Raw genomic sequence first — 23,254 nt, forward strand, 5'->3', positions numbered from 1 at the left:
TACTAGGTAGGTACGGACCACATAAACAGTATGGTTCTGAGGTTGTTTTGGTTCTGCATGTTAGTGGTGGTTAGGTGATAAAAGCCTATGAGTCCAGCTAGATGCGATGATGATTCCAAAGTCTTGTCCTTGGGGGCCCACTGTTGGACGATTAAGATCTACCCTTGTCAGGAACCATACACACACTGGTCGGGTAGAGAGACAAATGGAAAAGAAAGAAGGGTAGGTGTGTTTATTGGGAGAGGGGTACCGAATCACACTGACTGCTGGGTTCGGCTGTGTATACTGTATTATACATCTTAAAATTGGTATAAGCATGTTATCCATTCAGGGCTTGACATTAAAGGTGGTTGCACACCGGCCGCGTTTTTCGGAAAACCGATGGAGAAACGCCGCTAAAAATCCGAATTCGCATCCAATTCCGGTGTGTGGAGACCTTAACTTTTTGATGGGGGCGTATTCTCTCATCCACGTCATCAGTGCCCATACCCTAGGTGGGGTTGGCGAAAGGGCCTTTCTGTGTGGAGTCTGTGGAGTTCGCATGTTCTCCCTGTACTCTAAAAAAAACATGCAGTAATCCTGGTCTCTAAACTGTCTCCCCCTGGCCAACCTGATAGAGGGGAAATTACATTAGAATGATTAGATCATTGATACTGGGTGAAAACATGGTTACAAAATTGTGGGATAAAAATTTAGTAAAAAAGAAAGTGTGTAGAAATGTGCTCATACTGATGAGATTGTATACGTTTAATTAACTTTTTTATCAAAATAGACGATCTACAAGCCCACAACGCTTTGCAGTATGGCATGTTGAGAGCTTTTAGATCTGCTCCTCTTCAAAGCCATGTGAGACGACGTTGGTTTGTCCTCCACCCTTCTCTGACACACTCACACACCCACACTGGCCGTGGCTAAAAGCTAGGTCGCTAACTTCATGTAGCCACAGATAAAACCACACTAGCCCATTTTGACCTGAGATCAGATTCTAAAAATGTCTTCTACAGTTTTCTGAAAAAGCTATGTTTCTATGTCAGTTGTTCTTCGATTTTTCAAAAATAGCAGACCTACAAGCTCGTAGCGCGCCACTCGGTGGCGTGCTATGAGCTTGTAGAGCTGCTATTTTTCAATAGCTAAAGCATAACATAATGCTAACACCAAAAGGGGTTCCCGCCCAAAATGGGCTAGTCTAAAATGAATTATCTTGAGAAATGTACAGCTACAGTACGCATAGCTGAGAGAGCGCTACTTCTCTGAGAGAGTGATATACGTCTCGGAGCATAATCGAGAGAGTGCTGTTTCTCCATCCAACGGTGTGAAGCAATTTGTGTCAATCTGTTCTGTAATGTGATATATACAAATAGAATTGATTGCAGTAAGTGCAGTGTGCAATACATGTGTTTCGAGGGGTGTTGAGCATGTAACCATCAGGCTTCACAACCAAAAAAAATCACACATGGCGAGCCGCCCCGCGTCCGAAACGGTTGAGAAATGACAGAGTTACAACCATGCTGTTTTCATGCTCGGACGCACACCCACACACCCACCCACCCACACACATAGGGTGCGTTCGGAAATGCGCCCTGAACGCACTGGTGTGCTCTCTTGTCGTTCGTTTATTCAGTGCACTCGGTGCGTTGTCGTTCGAAAATCCAGTGCGCTGCGCACCGCGTGTGCCGAGTGCCCGCACTGAGAGACCCTACCCTGAAGCTGGGGTTGTCCAGTGTGAATGCGTCACAGCTGTGGTCGTTCGTAAATAAGGCACACTGAACGCACTCTGTGACGTCAGTCACGTCACCGCCCACCACACTCAACAAACTGACCACATTCCCGGTGCGCATTTCCGAACGCACCCATAGTCACTTAAGGAAGTGGTTGCACCACTTAATAAAAACTCCCACATGAGAACTTTAAGACCTGCACTCTCTGTTGAATGACTACTGATTCCAGAATGGACTCTGGTGCCCCTGTAAATACCAGAATGGCCTTTAATACCTGCACTCTCTGTTGAATGACTACTGATTCCAGAATGGACTCTGGTGCCCCTGTAAATACCAGAATGGACTCTGGTGCCCCTGTAAATACCAGAATGGACTCTGGTGCCCCTGTAAATACCAGAATGGCCCTACTATTTAGCATACATTTTAGGCCCGGCCCAGCCTGAAAATGTCGTGTCGGGTTCGGGCAAAATGTTGTGTTTCATTCTCACTGCTGTTGCTACTATGACACTAACATTTCCCTCTGGGGATCAGTGAAGAGTTTTATCAGTCTTATCTTTTTTTTTTTTTTTTTTTGTGGCTTTCGCCTTTATTTTATATATTTTATGGAGGGACAGACAGTAGACTGACAGGAAATTGGGAGAGTGATGGGGGGGAAGACATACAGTAAAGGTCGTCGGGATCGGGAGTCGAACCCGCGGCACACTGCCAGACTGGATTACCAGCCAAGGTGCCTGGACCACTGAGCCATGGCCCAGGCCTATCAGTCTTATCTTATGCATACATTATTCAGATCAAACTTGATCGCTACACCTGACCACCCTATACTACAAATGGGTATTTTAATGTGGATAGGCCATAATAAAAAATCATTATTTTAGTGTCAGTGTTTGGTGGTGATGCTTATACAGCTGTGTTCACATGCTTTGGCAGTGTAAAGCAAACCTTCTGAGTCAAATGCCAGACCTATTGATGCTTTGACACAAATTATGACTGTTCCCTCTTCATGTTCATTTCAATGTTCTCTCGTGACATTTGGAATAGCAAAGAAAACCACCAGGCCACTCAAGCAAACCTTTTCTAATTGCAATATATTACAAATGTTAACATCATCATGTCACATCAATGCTGTTTGCATGTGACTAATGACTCTCTGAGAGGAAAATGTCAAACCTAATTGCTCTGTAGCGCTTATGAATGACATTTGTGGAAGCCTAAGTTTATTCGAGTTTCATTGAGAAATGTAATTGCTCTGTGTAATATATTTTCAATGGATGATTTTAATCAGTCTGAAGTAGTTGTTTGTTCTTCCAGCAGGTGGCAGTGATACATTAGCTCTCTGGTCCATGTGGTTACTTTCTGTGCTGATGATGTGACACAGTTTCACTCTCACTGTTTTCATGTGATTCACAGCAAATCATCTTTGGGGCGTTGTGTATTTCATGGAGCAGAGACCATGACTGGTCACAGTGGTCAGACATGCTTTTATCAATACGGAAAACCAGATCATATTTAGTGAAGACAGGATCTTTATGCCGACATGCTGTCAGGCATTTATTGGCTAATATACTAGTGTAGTGACTGTTTAAAGTAAACTATAGAGCCGATGTCAACTTGTTGAAGCGCAACACTATAGCTGTCCACCTGGTGTGGTGTCATGGCCATATTGATCATCATTGGGCATTTTATTTATTCTGTGCCATTTTATTCTTGAAATAATTTCAAGTGTTTGTTTGGAACACAGAAGCAGAATTCGGGCCCGGGCTCAACTGATTGAAGATTGCCGTGACTGTTTCCACTTAACCAATATGGCCGCCAGAGTGGCCCTTCTCGAAGGCAGCCAAATTCAAAGCCATTGAAGTGCCTTCTTGTTAATATGCACATGGAAACGCAGATATACAATGGCATTTGGGTCTAATTTATCAGACTTCTCCAGTCTTTGTGTTCCCAGCAGGACTCTGTTGCATGGATTAAAGGCTATACCATCTGGAAAAGGTCACTCTCCCTTAGCTCTCCCATCTCCTACCGCATCCCCCACCAGCCCCAGATGAGCGTGGTTGCCGGAGATGAGACGCCCTCGCCTCCTCTCTCAAACACGCTGCGTCACACACAATGTATGTTAATGTTTTTTTTCCTGGCTGCTACTCTTGAACGTTCTCTCGTTTGAACTAGTGTGACCTGCTGTCTTTCTGGTGCAGACCGTAGGCTGCAAACCCTGCTGTCTGGAGTAGCACGGCACGGCAGCTCTGCTCCTGAATGGACCGCTTGAACATGCCTGCCTGTCAGGGCTTGGCTTCAGAGCTACATCTTGCAGCTGCGTGCTCCTGTTTGGTTCCAGGGGCCGCACACAATAGACCCACAATACTGGTGCTGAATCGAACGGAGAGCCAGGGACTGCATTTTAATGAGCTGTTGAACTCCCTCCTTCATTCTATTTGCTTAGTGTTATCACTGGATGCTGAATGATGGTCTTTGTATGGCCATGTTGGAGATGTCAACGTAGTTGCCCAGTGATAATACGCGTTTATCTTTTCTACGTCCGAGCATAGACATGGTAACGCCCCGCCTGCCTCTGATTGGCCTACCGACACTGCCGGCCTTACCAGAGTTTCCTCCGAGGTGGAAGATGCTTGATAGTATGCCGTGAGGTTACTCCGTGGTGGGAAATAAATAATACAAGTACGATATAATACAAGAGAATGACAGCTTGGCACGCGCGATCAGTAACTTTTATTTTTGTAGAAGAGGCAAACAAATGTTATGCCGTTGGCCTGTTTATTTGTATACATGTGTAAACTTGAAACATTATTGTAAAAATGATCTTTAGCTTTTTTACTATAACAGTATTAGTTTACTATAATTAGATTAATACCTTGATCTTCATCTTTTTTAGTATAATAGTATTAGTTTACTATAATTAGATTAATACACGATAATTAACACTTTATTCAATCAAAGCAAACGGCCCAAACAATATTAGTTTGCCTTTTAAGTTTTAGTTTAAGTTACTGTCGCGTGTTGCCATTCTCTTGTACGGAGTACCCTTGCATCTCGGAGGACAGGCAAGACGTGCAGTGACGGTAGGCCAATCAGAGGCAGGCGGGGCGTTACCATGTCTATGCTCGGACGTAGAATACGCTAATAATACTGTACTTGCCACATGTGTCTGAACAGGTTATTTAACTCTGTGGTAAAGCTTTGTCATAGCTTTATGTGGACACCCACCCACCACTAGTCATGTGGGTTTAAAGTGCTGTGTCGTCTGGCCCTGTTCCACCTGTTCCACTTTAAATGATGATTGTGTACTACTGAACAACAGCGTCAGGGTCTAAATAACCCAATTGAAAAGATGGAATCACTCCTTGTTTGTCTGAATAGGAATTGAGGCTAAGAAATGCATCTTTTTCTGTTAACCTTAAAAATGCTGCTTTCTAAAGATAAATCGATCTGTGGACAGGTTGATGAGGGAAAAAACATCCCTGATGTGAACCTGTTGCGGCCAGATAAGGTCCTAGCAGCTTTGGTAATAATTATAATTATGTACAATACCTTAAGCATAAGTGCATATTTATATCATGAATAGAGGGCATGCGCGTGACATCATTATCATACCCAGAATTGATGCCTACTGAGTGGCAATACACTACTTTCTGGCCTTGACAGCCCATACATCCAAACAGATTGCATTGCATTAAACGACGTTAAACTCTCTTTGTCACTCACTTTCCCACCTACTTTATACATGCCCATACCCTCTATACTAATATTTATTTTTAAGAAAACAAAAAAAACAGGGCTGATGTACTGTATCTTTTGTGTCCTGTTGGCTTTCACTGTGGGCGCATCAAGGCCACAGCATGCTGCCGACTAATGGCCTGGGGCGGATTTCCCTTCCTTGTATTGATCGTTTGGGAAGAGGGATCTCCTTTACCCATTAGCTCATATTTGACCCTACAACTTACCTGCAGTGTGAACGTGTGTAATGCGGCTCGTGCATGTGTGTCCGTACACTTGCGTACATGCATCAAAAACAAAAAGAGAGAAAACCGGTGAGATACGATAATTCAGCCTTTTCCCAATTCAGTGTAAGGCTGTTGTTTTAGTAATGATACGTGGTGTGCTGTGGGGTGCGGTGAGGGTTGGCTCTGTCAGCCGTGTTTACACATCTGCCCTGTTGATTCCATCATCTGCCCTGCCGATTCCATCATCTGCTGATGAGTGCTGCTGATGTCTTCTGACAGCCTGACAGAGATGGAGTGTGTGTGTGTGTGTGTGTGTGTGTGTGTGTGTGTGTGTGTGTGTGTGTGTGTGTGTGTGTGTGTGTGTGTGTGTGTGTGTGTGTGTGTGTGTGTGTGTGTGTGTGTGTGTGTGTGTGTGTGTGTGTGTGTGTGTGTGTGTGTGTGTGTGTGTGTGTGTGTGTGTGTGTGTGTGTGTGTGTGTGTGTGTGTGTTACGCGCTCACCGACAACAGCAGCACAATTCCATATTTTGTAACAAGATTGGATGTAGCCTCCAGTCCGAGCTTCCTTTCCTCGTTTGTACTTTGTGTGAATAACCTATTGACCAGTGGATGTTGTCTCTTTGTTGCCGTGTGTGTGGTCTCTCATGGCCCTGGGCCTCAAAGTCTCCAGTTTCCCAGACACAGGCAGACGGAAATCCTGCTTTCTAAAGAACTGCTTAACCTTGGTGGTTAGGAGTTCAATTTAACGGATTCTTTCTGTCCTTTTAAAACCCACCTCTCCATCTCTCAACAATAGAGATGGTGAGTGAGTCATTATATTGTAGATAAACTTATACTGTGTGTCTGTGTTGGGCCGTGCACCCTAAATACTCCTCCTACTAGAGCCTCCGCTGGTCACCAAATTATTGTCTTAGGAATGTGACAAAAACTGGTGCGTAATTGATAGAAAATAAGTCATTTTTAAGGTGAACTACTCCTCTTTAAGTGTTCAGTGGACATGATTCTGTCTCAGATGGGATTCTGAGACTCAAGGCTGCCAGTTCGAACCCGGGCTCCCCCAGAGTTGGTGTCGAAGTGTCCTTGAGCAAGACACTGAACCCCTAATTGCTCCTGATGTTCTGGTTGGTGCCTTGCATGGTTTCCGCCGCCATCGGTGTATGAATGTGTGTGTGAATGTAATGCACAATCTATGTAAAGCGCCTTGGATAAAGGCGCTATATAAATTTACCATTTACCATTTTAGTCACCCCTTGCTCTCACCAGCGGGTTCCCTCTGCTAAGCGTCATCCACAGTCCAGCGTGGGGAGATAACATCCTATTATAGACCAGAAAGACCTCACGTAGCCCAGTCTCATTTGGAGAAACTGAAAAGCATCTCTGAAGGCATGATGAATTTGAAAAATTCATCTAATAATAATAATCTTGTAGGAGTATTTGCACATGCATGAAATTCGTCCTTCATGCATTTACCCATCCTAAACCATTAGACTTGTAATTATAATTAGGTGCCTATATAGGTGCAGTGACTATTTTTAGCAGCACCTGGGGGTCAGTTAGGGGTTAAGTGTCTTGCTGGGGGACACTTTGACACATAGACCCCAAAGGTTGAACCGGGTGACCTTCCGATTCCCTTATGGCCTCTCTGTCCACTTGGCTTCATACAGTACAACATAGGTGTGACATATGAGTGACTTGGGTCTATGTGTTTATTGGTTGTATAAAAGTCAATCATGCCAATCATGTCATGCAGAAGATGGCTTACTAATCGGTATATTTCTATTTCCCTGTCTTTGTCTACACATACACGTACAGTGAGTCACACGCACTTAAACACAGCATCATCAATTTGGCCCTTGGCATTTTCACTGGCTGCTGGTTTGGAGAGGCAGAACGGTCACTTCCTGTGTCAATCAGAGTGATCAGTGAATCCTCTGCACCTCCCCCACAGCTACTCTTTGTTGTACCATTCAGGCTTGCCTACGTGCATCTGAACGTCCGCCCTGGCTTCTCCTTGAAAGGCGTTCCGCTAATGAAGAGAATGCTCCTCTTTCCCATCTCACATCCTTCGCACTTGCCCGACCAGCCAAACAAGTTTTGTGTTTTTTTTTCTTTCTTTTTTTTTTACCTCATTGCTTCCTGTGAGACATTTATTCTGTTATTACCATTTGATGTATTGTGTTTGCATCTTATTGCTCGAGTTCACATTTTCCCAAGAAGCTACAGCATATGCTCTGAACATGATACTTTTAACCTGAAGAATCACAATCTAAAACCAGATTTTTATTTCTCAACCTAATGTGGTTACACAGCGTGTTATCCAAAAGGAAGGCTCATTGTCTGTTTTCCCAGCAAACAGAATTGACTAGTATAGTATTGCCAGCCATTTCCTCCTAGCAGAGCCAAATAAATGGCCCTCTCTAATTCTGTTTTGCCACACCTGGCCGTGAGGCAGAAAGGAGATCAAAAGACATGAGCAGTGAATCTCACAAGGCATTTGTTTCTAATCACTATGTGGCGATCGATTGAGCTCAGAGGGAACAAAATTGACGCGCCAACGTGTGCATGACGGACCAGGCGACAGCCATATTACAGGCTTCCTGCCATTTACATCTGGAATGCCTTTTTCTGATGCCGCAGGCGGCGTCTCTCATCAGAGCACAAATGACCTCCTGTTATCTGCGTCAGAATTGTAACTAGCATCTCAAAATAATGCCAATATTGATAAGAAATTAGGCAAAAACCCAGTGCATGGAAGCCATTTAGTGCCCTCCCCGCCCCATGCTCTTGAGTGCTGTGTGTGTGTGTTCCTATCAGGACATACACACCACGGGTGTATAATGTGCTGTCATACTGGATGTCAGTCAAGGTTGACAGCTTGTCTGGTTTACATCCTATTTCTGGTTAATATGCTTATTAATATCACAATTAGTCCTCTGTTATGTTCTGAACAGTGGCCTTAGCCACACACTGCTGTTGTCAGCTAAAGTATAACCACTAAATGTACTATTGTACTCCCGTGTACTCTTGACCCCTTTGCAATCTCAGAAATAATATTTAATTACAATTGCCACATAGTAAAATCTTCAGTGGTCATTTAACTGTGATCGTGAAAAACAACCCATTTTCTTTAGTTTTTAATAATAGTTTTTTTTCTGCAAGGATCCGTCAGCCCATATTAGATAGACTATCTGGTTTTTCTCTTCCATCTAAGTGATATTCAACGTGATATTCACTTATACCAACATTGAGTATATTTGTGGTTTCTGTTTCTTCTTAAGTAAAATTACTCGATGTACTGCACCAGTCTAACCACAGAATGGGAGTCAAATGAAATAAAACCTTTTTTTATGTATTTCCCTCCTCCCTAACTAAGGGTTTCTGTGAGCTGGTTTCTTTGAAAAGCAGAAATGATTGAGTTCTAACTTAAGGGCCAAGTTCAGACAAGATATTAATTCAAAGCACTCGAGCCAGAGAAAGTACAGCCATTTTTTGCCTCCAACACAAGTCCCAATCTGTGCATATACTGCATAAATGTTAAAGGGTTAATCTGTCAGCTGACTATAAGCTGTAAGGCACTCGACGGACCCTGACTGCGCTATCAAGTGAGAAGTTCACTGAAAAAGGAGATAGCCATGCTAGCAGTATTTGCATGATGGACAAGCTCCCTCGTTTGTGCTCAAAGGAGCCAAAACATTGAAAATGCCAATGTGATAAGGAGGAAATGTGCTATTCCTTCCTTTCATTGTACGCAAAATTCTGACCTATTTTATAGGGGTGTGCTGAAATATCGATATTGCGATATATATCGATACGTCCTCCCGCGATAAATAATCGATATCGATTATTAAAATATCTATCGAGAAAAGAAAAAAAAAATATATATATATATATATTTTTATGTTGTTCATAATGAAGTGATGAACAACATGTTTAGAAAAGGAGGAAATTACAGCTAAAATAAAGCAAATCCCACTCTCAGATTCCACAGCAACCAGAAGTACTGAATTACTGGATGGTGATACTGATTTGTCCAAACAGCTTTGTGGGAATACAAAATGTAGAATGCATTTCCCCAGCAGTGGACAAGTCCATTGACACCAGTGATAATGGTCAGTTGGTGGTGTTTGTGAGGTATTATGATGATACCAGTGATAATGGTTGGTGGTGTTTGTGAGGCATTATGATGATACCAGTGATAATGGTCAGTTGGTGGTGTTTGTGAGGTATTATGATGATACCAGTGATAATGGTCAGTTGGTGGTGTTTGTGAGGCATTATGATGATACCAGTGATAATGGTCAGTTGGTGGTGTTTGTAAGGTATTATGATGAGGGTATGAGGCAAAGGGGGAGTTTATTGAGTATTAATTTAGTGTTTGAGTGGTGCAACCACTATAGACAGCTATGTCTGTGTCCCTCCCTGTGTCAAAGCACGAAAATAGCGTTTTTTCAGTTCCAAGTATTTTGTATATTTGCCGATATCGTGATATATCGTTGATGAAATTTCATACAATATATCGATATATCGCAATATATCGAATATCGTGATATTTTCGTTATCGAGGGCCTAATATCGCGATATATATCGTATCGTGAGGTACCCATATCGTCCCACCCCTACTATTTTATATGTTTTTATGAGTGTCACACAAAAGTAGCACAAATATCTGACCCACAAGCAAGAGTGTAGATTATATATTTTTTTTAAATTGGGGACCTGAAAGCTGCTGTTATAGATATTTAACCAATTAATGAAGAGCTTATATGACTAAATTAACGGTTTCGGACATACAAGATTTCTACACGAGAGTGACGATGATATATTTGTGTTTCCCTGGTGCTGGTTTTCGTCTTCATTATTTTAAGCTCAAGATGACGTGAGCTTTGTGAGAGGTGACTTTTGTTTCATCAAAACAATGCAAATGTAACACAAAGGGGACTGAGTGGATGATGGGAGGGTGAGCGTCATGCTATCTCCATAACAACTCTTTGTTTTTAATGCTTTTGAAACCTGCCTCCTATGATATAACGACAACTTGAAAATTCAAATCGTAGTAGATGACTGATGTGAGCATGAAAACGGGACTTCACAGGGAGCTTTGCCCAAGAAATGGCCCACAATACATTTAAATGGAAGACTTTGTTAAAGGTATATTCAGTGATTTGACTTAATTCAAATATCACAGGGAGGACAGTTCCTCCCTGTCCCCAGTGAGCCCCTGGGGTCAAAAAACCCTAGTTTCGGTTTGGGCTTTGGGTGGCAAAGCTTTCATCCAATCAGGATGAGAGGTGCCTTCCTCCAATCATGATCGAGTTTGGCTGGTATTGGTGCGCGTGCTGTTGGTCTGTTGTACTTCCCCCACTGTAGAGCGTGTGCATGTGCACATCTTGTTACCGGGTGGACCGGGCTTTTTTCCAAATCACCCAAATCACTGAATGCTCCTTTAAATGGAAGACTTTGTTAATTAGTTACTTCCAATTGCTCTTCCGCCATTAAACAGGTCATTAAACAGGAATAGATTGTACCATTGTTCAAATATTGAGTCATTTACTGGTCTAGTGATGTGAGCCGTTTTAAAATGTGTATAAAATGGTACTGAATTATCACAAATGGGGATATGATATGGTATTGCTGTACAGCTTCTCTGGCCTCAAAACCTCGATTTACACATTTGGAACTTGTGATTTTCTTAACGTGCGCGTTCATCAACCTGAGCTGTACCCATGTGATACCTTTGTGGCCACTGGCCATCCACGCCCCCTGCAATGATGCCGACTAATTGGACGTGGCAGCGAATTGCTGTCTACTTGCCTCGCAGGGACTTGTACCCTATAACCATACACAAATCGATCTGACATGTGGTATTAGATTAGATTACTGGGCAGCGCGGTGACAAGGAAAAGGATTTGCTCGTCCCAACCGGCATCCACCATTGTACGTGCAACCCCCTAGACCTGCCGGAAAAGGAGAGCACAGTTCAGCCAAGCAACAGTAGTAACTGTTCTGCTCGGGTCAACAGCAGAGCAGGGCAGGCTCCCATACCACCCCTCAGCAAACAAACCACATCTTAAAGACTAGCTTCTTCAGCTAGTGCTGTAGCTGTATTTTTATTTGAGATATATACAGTGTTTAGTTGTATCTTTAATTTTTGAGTTTTTCACATGTTTTTCACATGTAAGTTGTTAAGATATGTTACGTTTATTTTCTTCGCACTGTACTCTCATTCATTAAATTTGTTTAATGTTATGTCATCATATTGGATGAACCAGATGCAAGTGTATATACAGTAGCACGAGTGCTCATTTCCAACATCTGTCCAAGTAGAGCAACACTAAGTACAAAGAAAAACAAAACATCAAAATCAAACCCAATATGTTAACTTGGGAACCAAAAGTAGACATATAATCATTCCAATAATCAGTCAAACTATTCATATGAGCACAGCACAGTTGATTTGATTTCAACTATAGTTTGAGTCCTCTGTTAAACCACCCTGGGCAAGACCTACGCTGAAAAGACTATCAGCGGAAGTATCGCCCAAGGAAATGACGTTGATGCTTTACAAATCAGTTTACATTCTCCGCGAATGAAACTAGTGTTGTGATTGGTCGGGAAAATATCGTATCCGGGGGAAATACATCTGACGGATGTTCCGGAGGATACATCCGCCGATAGCTTCTCTGCCTTACGTTGTGACCAGGCTCTTCTTTTCGCAGAAAAGTAAGCCTGGGACCGAGGCTACTGTTAAACACATTACCGTCTCATGGACTCCTCATGCATTGAGGGGAACATGAGGTTAATCCGTTGCTTTCCCCAGGTTGGCAAAGGGAGTGTAGTGCCCAGGATTACATTGACATTGGGTGAAAAAAGGGTTACAAAAATGTAAGGATAAAAATGTAAAAAAGAAACAAATGCCACAATGGAGCTATCTCATCGGTTTCTGATCCATTTTGTATAGCCTGTATATTGATGTTATTGGTTTTAAGACATACTCGGTGCACTTTCTGTATTGTCTAATTCTAAATCGAATTGAAAGGAAAGTGTTTGTCCTAAAGGTGAACAGATTTTTCATTTGTGTGGCTGGGATGGCTTAATCAAACTAAAAGCCTTATTCTGTGTGTGTATCCCAACTCTTCCACTGTTTTCTTATTTGGGTGCTATGTTTAAAAGGACAGGGAAACAACAAAGCATCTGCTTGAAGCAGTACTTGGCTGCCATTTGAACATATTAACCTTTCATTTGCTAGCTTTGTTTGCAACGCAGATAAAAGGACTACTGGGTTTGCTGAAATTGATGGTGAATTGCTATATTTACATCTGGGCAATTCACGGTTGTTACGTTTGATGTTTGTTCTTCGTGTCGGAGAGAAGGATCAAGAGCTGCTTGTTCTCTCGGTCAATCTTAACGAGGTTACTCTGCTCGCCACTGTTCAGCCTCAAGAAATATCCACCGTAAAAGACAAACGGTGTCATTCAGAGGGGGAAAGTTGCCAAACAGTTACTTTCCTCGCCAAAGTGTAGAGGGAGGGAGAGATTGTTTTTTTATTTTTTTTTACATTTTATTTGAGATTTTGGATTTCAGCCACACTTCTGAGCAGCAGACGGTACATCTCCAACATTCACATGCACCTTTAAGATACAACATCCACAGTCCAAAGGGTTAAAGGTGTGAGATCATCATTCTAAGCACGTTATAATGTCTCTGACATCACTTGACACACATGTACTCTAGGCTATTCTTCCCACCAAAGATTATGCAAACCACACCCCCATCGCTGTGACTTTGACATCACTTGACAACACGGCAGGCGTGGCAACATATCGAGGCCTTGAGGCTTGCGAAGCATTGCTGGAACAAGTCAATTAATTGCCCTACTGTACGTAATCATACTAACATGTCACACAAGCATCACAAGTAGCAGATCCACAAGCTCGAAATGTGGCGCAAAGCAACACCGTTTTGAGCTTGTAGATCTGCTATTTGAATCATGAAAAGTAACAGTTTTGGACATGCTTCATGGATTTAAGTTATCAGTTGTCATGATGACTGATTTTGAGTCATTTGGGTTCCATACCCAGCATGTCTTCTATGGAAGCATGTTGCGTACGTGGTTTCACAAATCAGATAATAGGACTTGGTCATACACATTTCTTCAGTCGTGAGATTTATTTTTGCTTTAATCCATGCATTCTGTATGAGGTTTCCACCCGACAGACGCCATACAGGTAGTACTTACTTGACAGTGCCGTTCGCATTAGGCTAGCTAGCATTAGTGGCCTGGGCTACTGTACTGTAGGTACACAGCTACATAATGTAAATCAATTGGCTTCTAGCAGGCACACATCACTTGCACCCAGCCTTTGGGAGGAAAGTGTAGCCAATGCAAATGATTGGGCCATGGTTTGTATACACACGCATGAAACAGACAGGAATAAGCTTTAATACATTGGAGATCTGTTGGAGAGCTGTGTGTGCGTGTGTGGGGAGGATGGGGGGATTGCATGTGCGTGTGGCAGAGGATGGGAGCGATATTTGCACTACAGAAGAATGGCCTTGTGTGTCTTCATATGAAAATGAGACAGAGCTGTGTAGGCAGGATGCGGAGGCAAAGGCTAGCCCTCACAAGTGTACACACACAGCCACTGTCTTCACCCCCACACCGGGTTCCACTAGTATCCCTCGTCACCTGTACACCCACACACACATACTGTACATACAGACATTCACTGCTTGTCTTTCAACCTTTGATGTAATTGGGATGTTTGTACAATCATTTCATTGGTTTCTTACTATAGTGTTTTGTTGTCAGAAAACCTGTTCCCAGAGTTTGATGTTTTTTTATTTAGATGTCTTTGTGCATTTCATTCTTAGGCAAAATTAAATTAAATTTGACAGTTTCTCAGCATCTCCAAAGAAAGACAAGCGGTGAGGACAGAGAGAGGGAGAGAAATGTGGAGAAAAAGAAACTCATTCATTTTCGCAAGTAGCTACTAAGTAGAATCTTATTCTTATGATACCGCTTGTCATGTAATGTCGCGGATCACTGCGTCCTGGCTGTCTGTCTCTGCTTAATGGACGCATGTCTTGTGCTTTAATTTGTGGTTTAAATATAGAAGAACATAACTGAGAATGAGCGAGTGAACTGTCAAGACATTGTGGTTGTGTTTACTGCTAGGTAACTAACTAACTAACCTTTCCACACCAGATTTTCTTTGCTTCTCCTCCAATCTGTAATCTAATAGCCTATATTTGAATTTAGTACACTAGCAGGGTTTGATTCAGATGCTGTTATTTTACTGTTATGGAGGCTAGCGACCTACTTAACATATACAGTAAGCTGTGCGTTAACTCAGTGGTTCACAAAGTGGGGTCCGTGGACCGCTGGGGGTCCGCGACGCATAGCCAGGGGGTCCACGAAATAATTCAGATTTGATTTTTTTCATCAACTGATAGCTCTGTATGCCAGTGCTATGACGCACCTGCAGACGCACACGAGAGCACAACAGTCCAGACGAATAACATACTCAAACAACAAATATCAATGTCACGGTAACATAATTAAATGTCAATAGTTGGTGTTCTGTACACTTCCTGTTAGATCTCCCACAATATTAAAAGACCACAAAGACTGGTCTTGTTACAATGTGTGCTGTGTATTGCATAATATTTGAATTTTTTTGTTCTAATTCAGGGTGGAAAATCAATCACTCCATTGATACTAGTCTGTACGTGAGTCATGTACGTAATCATCAAGCAACAAAAAGGGATATTTCACAAAAACAGAAAACGAATTGAGGTGCGTAGTACGTGCGTAGTAGTTAAGCCACATACCGTAGCCGCTGGTGCTGGGCACCGGCCACCTCCCCAAACCCCCCCCCACAGCCTTGTGTCCCCACCCTGGCCAGGAGGTTGAAAATGAATGAATATTATATTAATGCAAAATAAATGTCACGTTATTCATATAATGTAATAAAGGACATCCTCGGGAACATAAGCGTTCACGCGCGCACCCGGTCAGGACAGGCACGGTGACAACGGGATCATAGCTTGTGGTCACGGTGCACACTTGTTATTACGGTACCTTATCAGAGTTGAGTGAGAGGTGTGCGGCGCGCTTCTACGGTACTACTACAGCGACTGGACTGGTCTGACCCACTCTAACCCCAGTGGGTCAGACCCACTGTCTAGTTTCCTATTCCTTATTACTGTGTGCATCTTTGACCAACCAACCACACACCCCATGTAGGTAGGCTATATTATGTCTGTTATTGAGCTGGCCAGTAAACTCCACCTTGCCTTGGTGAAGGTGAATGTGATCTGTTCGACAAACCAGGACAAATGCCACCATTGAAATAGCCTAAGCTAACCACCAGCCACCTTCATCAGATAAATAATAATGGGACTGGGGTATGCCTATTAGCCTACAGCCTTTTTGTAGTTATGGTGAATGCACTGTCCATGGATCATGACTGGGCGTAAAAAAAACATTGTTCAGCTATGTGATGATAATAATAATATATTTCAACTTATGTGCAGAATGGTTTAAATTATTCCTATTTCGTTAATAATGATATTGTCATAAAAAGTTAATAACTTGCGTTAGAAGTTATCATCCATTATAGAATAATACATAAACATGCACTACTATAATAATTATCGAGTGCATTTTTGTTCACTTGCTATTTTGTGTGCACTGCATTCACACCTACATTTATCCATCCATCCATCCATCTTCAACCGCTTATCCGTAGTCGGGTCGCGGGGGCAACAGCTCCACCAGAGTGCTCCAGACTTCCCTCTCCAGAGCAACATTAGTGACTTCCTCCTGGGGGATTCCGAGACGTTCCAAGGCCAGTGAGTCGATGTGTTTCCTCCAACTGCGCCTTGGTCTGCCCCGGGGTCTCCTCCCAGTGGGACGTGCGCCGAGGACCTCCCTAGGGAGACGCCCGAGAGGCATCCTAACCAGATGCCCGAACCACCTAAGCTGGCTCCTTTCCAGGCGAAGGAGCAGCGGTTCTACTCCGAGTCTCTCTCGTGTGACTGAACTTCTCACCCTATCTCTAAGGGAGATGCCAGCCACCCGTCGAAGAAAACTCATTTCGGCCGCTTGTATTCGCGACCTTATTCTTTCGGTCATGACCCACACTTCATGACCATAGGTGAGAGTAGGAACGAAGATTGCTCGGTGAACGGAGATCTTTGCCTTCTGGCTCAACTCTCTTTTCGTCACAACAGTGCGGTACAGCGACTGCAACCTGTAGCGACCTACATGTATATTGTTTGATCCACTGGAGAATTCGAATGAGCCTTCACACCTTCCCAAACGAAGCACACTTTCCGACAATACACTCCAGGATTTGTTTTAATCGCAGTAAAACATCCTGGTGTGAATGTGCCCTTAGTTTGACTCTGTTCCACAGATATTGTATCCGATCTACAGGCATTGTTGCCTCATTATTTGACAATTTGATCATGATTTCTTTTTTATGGTATAGTTTGTTGATTACGTCTGATGCAGTTCTTTCTTTCTTTAAATACATTCATTTAAACGTCCTTCAATTTTCACTACTTCACTGTTATCTTGGAAACCCCCCAAAATCAAGTGGGGACCCCCCCTGGGTCACACCACTGTCAACAGACAGCATCCGTTTACCTGCTTGCCAGACTCTGGCCCACGCTGCCCCCTGTGGCTTACCCTTCGTCTTGGCCATAATTGCTCTTTAGTAGGCATTCAGCCTTGCAAATCATTCCTAATTGCTGCTCAGTGGTGCTGTTTTTATGTGCGACAGGATTCATCTTTTCCACCACTCTGTGTCTTGCCTTTTTTGTTGTTTGAATGATGTGGAATCTTGTGGACATACCATAATGCCTCTATGTGTTGTGTACTATAGATTGGTGGGCATTGATAACCTAGGTGGACAAAAGGATTTTATTCATACTGTGGGGTTTCAGTGAGGGTAATTAATATACAGTACCTACCCTTTGTACAATCATATCTTTCTTTTGGTGTTTACATCGTCATAGATCAAAATATTCTGTGGGTCTTGAAAAATGAGTAAAAACGCTCAAACGTTGGCAAGGGCTGCAATAGTAGAAACGTAGAAACTCTGGCAGTAAATGAGATGGGTTAACCCAACTTTGGCGCTGTCATTGTTTTTCCCCCATCCTTGTTCTTCGATGTTCAGATTGGAAAGTGTATACCTCTGCTGTAGCCTCACCTTGTTTGTAACTGACCAGTGCATCCTTGATAGTACAGGGTGGATTGAAGTGGACCTCACCGCTTTCAAACGCAGCCGTTCTCAGATAAAAGGACCCAGATTTAGATCACACAGCGCTCTCTCCTCCAACACAAAGAGGATGTTTACCCCTTTGTAATGGAAGTGCCCCCCCACCCTTAATTTTATTCTTGTATGCTTAGCCTCATATTGAACTAGACTAGGGTGAATGAACATATTATGTTTTTTGTTGTCATTTTAGATCTTTGCGCTGTAAAATCAATTGTAAACATGGCATTAGTTCTTAGTTGCATTTGTTTGTTTTTTAGACGGATCGTTGCTATGTCAGTGGTGCTCAAATGTCAGTGGTGCTCAAGGCAAGGACCCCCCAAATGATGTGTTTGGCCGCTTCCATGGACCCCTGGAAGCAAAGATTGGAGTTTATATACACACACACACACACACACACACACACACACACACAGCTCCATCTCAATGAATTAGAATATTGTATAAAAGTAGATTTTTTTCCCCCTAATATAATTAAAAAAGTGAAACTTTCAAATATTCCCAATTCATTGTGCATAAAGTGAAGTATTTAAAACCTTTTCTTTGTTTAATCTTGATGATTATGGCGTACAGCTCATGAAAATCTAAAAATCCTATCTCAAAATATTATAATATTTTACGAGACCACTAAAAAAATTTAAACAAATGTCGACCATCTGAAAAGTATATTAATGTATGCAGTCAATACTTGGTCTGGGCTACATTTGAACAAATTATTTCATCAATGGGGCGTGGCATGGAGGTGATCAGCCTGTGGCACTGTTGAGGTGTTACGGAAGCCCAGGTTTGCTTTGATAACAGCCATAAATGCATTTGTATTGTTGAGTCTCATGTCTCACACCTTCCTCTTGACAATACAACCTAGATTCTCTGCGGGGTTCAGGTCAGGCCAGTTGGCTGGTCAGTTAAGCACAGTAGTACCATGGTCACTACACCAGTTACTAGTAGTTTTGGCACTGTCGGCAGGTGCCAAATCGAGCTGGAAAGGAAAATTAGCATCTCCATGAAGCTTGTCAACATACTGAAGCACACTCTGTCAGTGGATCAAACATATCAAACATGGTTTGAGATAGGATTTTTTGATTTTCATGAGCTGTACGCCATAATCATCAAGATTAAAACAAAACGCTTTTAAATACTTCACTTTATGCACAATGAATTGAGAATAAATATGAAAGTTTCACTTTTTGAATTATATTACGGAAGAAAATGAACATTTACACAATATTATAATACATTGAGATGGAGCTGTATATATATGCAAAGAATTGCACAAATTGTCATGTTTTTTCATAAATAGTATAAAATAATGCATCGTAGCTCAATCTAAAATGACACGGCTGCTTTCTAGATAGTATCTATCTACAATGTAATTGGCAGTGTGTGACGCTACTGATTGTTGTAACCTGAACACAGTACTTGAGCCTCCCACCGCCTGCTCACCACCACCTGTTGCCTCTTCAATGTTGTTATGGTCTTCTGGAAGGGGCTGCAGGATGGTAGATCAGGTTAGCCTGGAGCCACACACCAGTGTTAACTGAATAAGTCAACTGGCAGATGAAAGGGCAGGGGGCCCTGAGCTAGAGAAAGGTAATGTTCTTTAACCTCATGAAGCTAGTTTTATCCAGCCCTCTACGGAGAGCATGTATAGTTATTCATGAACAGATGTATATTTCATATATTGCATATTCTTTAAGTTGGTGGCATCAGTATTCGGTACACAAGCATGTTGTAGAAGATGCACTTGATTTGCGTTCACGTATGAAGCATTTTCGATTATTATTGCACAATGGAGGAAGCCGGATTCTTTAATTTCCCTCCAACTTCAAACCCGCTAGGTTTTTTATCAAAATGTACAGTATCAAGGCTATCTATGCCTCAGCTTCAAAGTGATTGGGCCCCTCCCCTCCTTGGCAGCTTGTATAGATCATCTGGTTATTCATGGCCACCCTTAACTCGATCACTGCCTTCGCCCAGAACCATAACAAATGACAGCAGGGGAAATTACAGTCGTTCGTCTCAGTCTCCCACACATCGTTTCAATCTCTTTTGTTTCTCCGAGTCTGGGACACCTATCTTTGCTCTTCTCAATGCCGCCCTCTCTTTCCCCCTGCCTTCACCTCACTAACATCTCTTTGTGTGTTGTGCTATTTTTAACAGCTTTCAACCTGGCATCCTTATTTTGGGCATGTCATTATTGTGAAAACTTTAAAACATTTTCAAAACTTTTGAATAGCGAAAATAGCTGATCTCCATCTCCAAGTTCACCCAACATGTTGCGATGTGACACTTCTTTTTTTTGCTAATGTATTCTAAAAAGTAATTTAGCAATAGGGGTGCTGCAGCCAGAGCCTATGGCTATGCGGGGGTCCTTAGCATGGGAAAGTTTGTGAACCCCTGGTCTAAAATGTCATCAAGGCCCGAACACATTTTGACTTCTCTTTCAAAAACTTGACTGACTACAGAAGGCATTTGTACGCACGTGCCATGAGACAAAGTATAACATGTGGTTGAATGCTTAAAAGATTGTGATGTAAAATCACCAGGTGCACCGTGGGATATGATGTGTGCTCTGTGACAGCTGGTAACCTCCAGGGTTGGAAATTTTGTAATTGCAGATGTCCATTTTTTCCCATAGAATTAAGCCTTATCTATACTTTGTCACTGTCACTCAAAAATCTGTTATTTCAGGTGAGTTACAATACAAGGTTGTGTGGCAAAATATAAATGTGGCTTTAGCTCCATTGCATTGGTCTTGGCAACCTTCTGAGTTTCTCGGTTTTCACTTTGCTGTGAAGCTCTGTGAACTTGAAGAGAATTTTGCCATTTTTCGTTAAAATAAAGAAGAAGATATACCCTGTTCTGTGAGCTTGTAGATCCGCCTTTTTTGCTATTTGACATATAATAATAAAGTATATATACTGTTAGGGTTTAAGTGGTTAAATATCAGCATGTTCATTAGTGTGGTTGCCCTAAAGGGCAACCAGACTATTGTAATTGTAACACTTTTTTTATTATTTCGCTAGAGTAACCCTAAACTTTGTAGTACTACTCCTCCTACAGTTTTGACTGTACGTACTTGAGCCATATCTCAAATTGACCGGAAAAATGGTGGACGGGAATGGTGTGCTTGCTCGTTTTTAAGAGAAATGTTGTATAGTTTAATTGATATTAATTTATTCGTGCATTAAATGTCCCCATTGACATGAATGGGAAAATGCGAAAAATCACGTTCAAGTATTTTTTCCTCGGAGACCGTAACGACTATAGTTACAAAACTTGGAGGGATAATTCGTAATACTTACTAAAATTAATTCACTTATAATTATATCGGTCGGCCTCATGGTGGCGCTATAACAGCCCACTTTACGTTTTGGCTTATAACTCTTGAACCGTAGGTCGTAAATTCAAAATTCCTTTCTCCCTGTATTCCTTGGGCCATGACGCATCTCCCCATATAGGCCACGCCCATTTGCGTCAGGATAGATTTTCCGCCATTTAGATTTTTCTTCAAAACACACCTTTATTTTCTATTTCTACAGATTTTGTCCGAATCTCACAGAAATCGGTACACATGATCTCTGGACCTATCGGACCGCGTTTCAATTTTTTTCAGATTTTTTGAAATTTTTTTGTCCTTATCGTTCGGCCTTAATCGTCGTCCGAAGTTAGTGGGAGGGGCCTATTTTACAAAAAATGTCACGAACAGAATGTCCAATCCATCCCAAATTTGAATCAGATGTCGCGGGTGGTTTAATCAACCAAAAGCCAAAAGCGATTCCATTTTCATCCATAGGGGGCGCCGCAAATGCGAAAAATGTAACCGTTTCTTGCAGAAAAAAGTTTTTTGGGGGGATAAATCCCATCCGAATTACTTACGCATGATCGCAGGGGTGACGCAACATTGTAATTGGCTGGCAATATCAGTGGGAGGGGCATATGTAAGCCACTGCGGCAACCACACTTTGCAATTTTTTTAAATTGCGACCTTTCTAGTTATTGTAGTGCTAACAAAGATAATAGAGCATGCACCTCCACTCTAGCCCAGGTGCTGGACAAAAGGCAGTACAAGAGGGAAAAATAGAGTCCGCAACACTGGTATGAAAACTCCACGTTGAAGTTGAGTTTTCATACCAGTGTTGCGGACTCTATTTTTCCCATTATTGTAGTGCTGTCATGCTGCAGCTGATGCTGTAGTTTGGCTTCGGCAATGCACAATAAATTATTGAGTTCTTTCTGACAGCTAACGGACGTTTTTTATGTGAATTTGATGGGTTTTTGTTCTTCTTTTCTGTGTGTGTGTACGTGCATGTGTGCATGTGTCTCTGTCTTCCAGACTGAAGTCATTAAGGGGCCATGTGGGAGTGTGGGGATGACGTTCAGACATGTCCCGGCCAGTGAGGGAGACGCAGTTCACGTCAGCATCGAGACGGTCACCCCCAACTCCTCTGCTGCCCTGGCAGACCTACAGAGAGGGGATCGCCTCATCGCCATTGGAGGTGAGAGATGCAGTGTTAAAGGGGCATTCCAGTCCCCCCATTCTGTGTTTCCTAGAACTGTAAGTATGAAAAATGACATAGTAAAATGTTGAAAATGAGTGGAATGCCCCTTTAATTTCGTAGACGATTATTTCTCTTTCACTGACTAAAACTAAATAAAAACTAAACTATGATGACTAAAACTATGACTAAATGTACCAAAACATTTTGTCAACAAATAAAAACTAGACTAAAAAGAAAAGGAAAGAGAAAACTAGAGGGAATTGTTTGCTTATTTAAAATTTATTTAAGTATGTATGAAGCAAGTCAGCTGAAAGCTAGCAATGGTGCAACAGTATAATAAAAATAAATAAATAATACTTTTTCAAAAATACCTCCCCCCCTCGAGAATGAACACAAAAAGACATCCAATAAAGAAATCTTTAACTTAACAAGGCTGAAGGAGCTATCCTATAGCCCAAACCAGTAATATCTAGGGAATCAGTCACATAATCAAAAGATATTCGCAGAAGCTTTTGTAGTTTATTATTATAGGGATTTATATACAGACTTAACCTCTTAAACCCCAGGGCGGTCCAGGGGGAAAATCCGCAACATCGGAGTTGGAACCGGAGACCAATTGGTGAAAAAACCCTTGGTTGTTATGGAAATGTTCACAGGTAAAATAAAAACTTCTATGGTCACCATGGATGGATACTAGCTATGTAAAAAATAAAGAGCTAAAACATAGATGTTTTTGTTAGCATTTCTGTTTTAATTATCTTGTCTGTATTTCTGTAGCCGAGCCATTGGCACC

General features: G+C 42.1%; 1 protein-coding gene across 1 annotated transcript in view; it reads left to right on the top strand.

The window, feature by feature from the left end:
• pdzd8 (PDZ domain containing 8) overlaps positions 1-23,254 on the top strand; it is a 53,210-nt gene that overhangs the window by 24,813 nt on the left and 5,143 nt on the right. The window contains exon 4 of the mRNA XM_079511525.1: positions 22,296-22,458. Within this exon, the coding sequence (XP_079367651.1) occupies positions 22,296-22,458 (163 nt within the window). The remainder of the gene's footprint in view (positions 1-22,295; positions 22,459-23,254) is intronic.

This window comes from Electrona antarctica (genome assembly GCF_951216825.1).
Source record: "Electrona antarctica genome assembly, chromosome: 10".
NCBI lineage: Eukaryota > Metazoa > Chordata > Actinopteri > Myctophiformes > Myctophidae > Electrona > Electrona antarctica.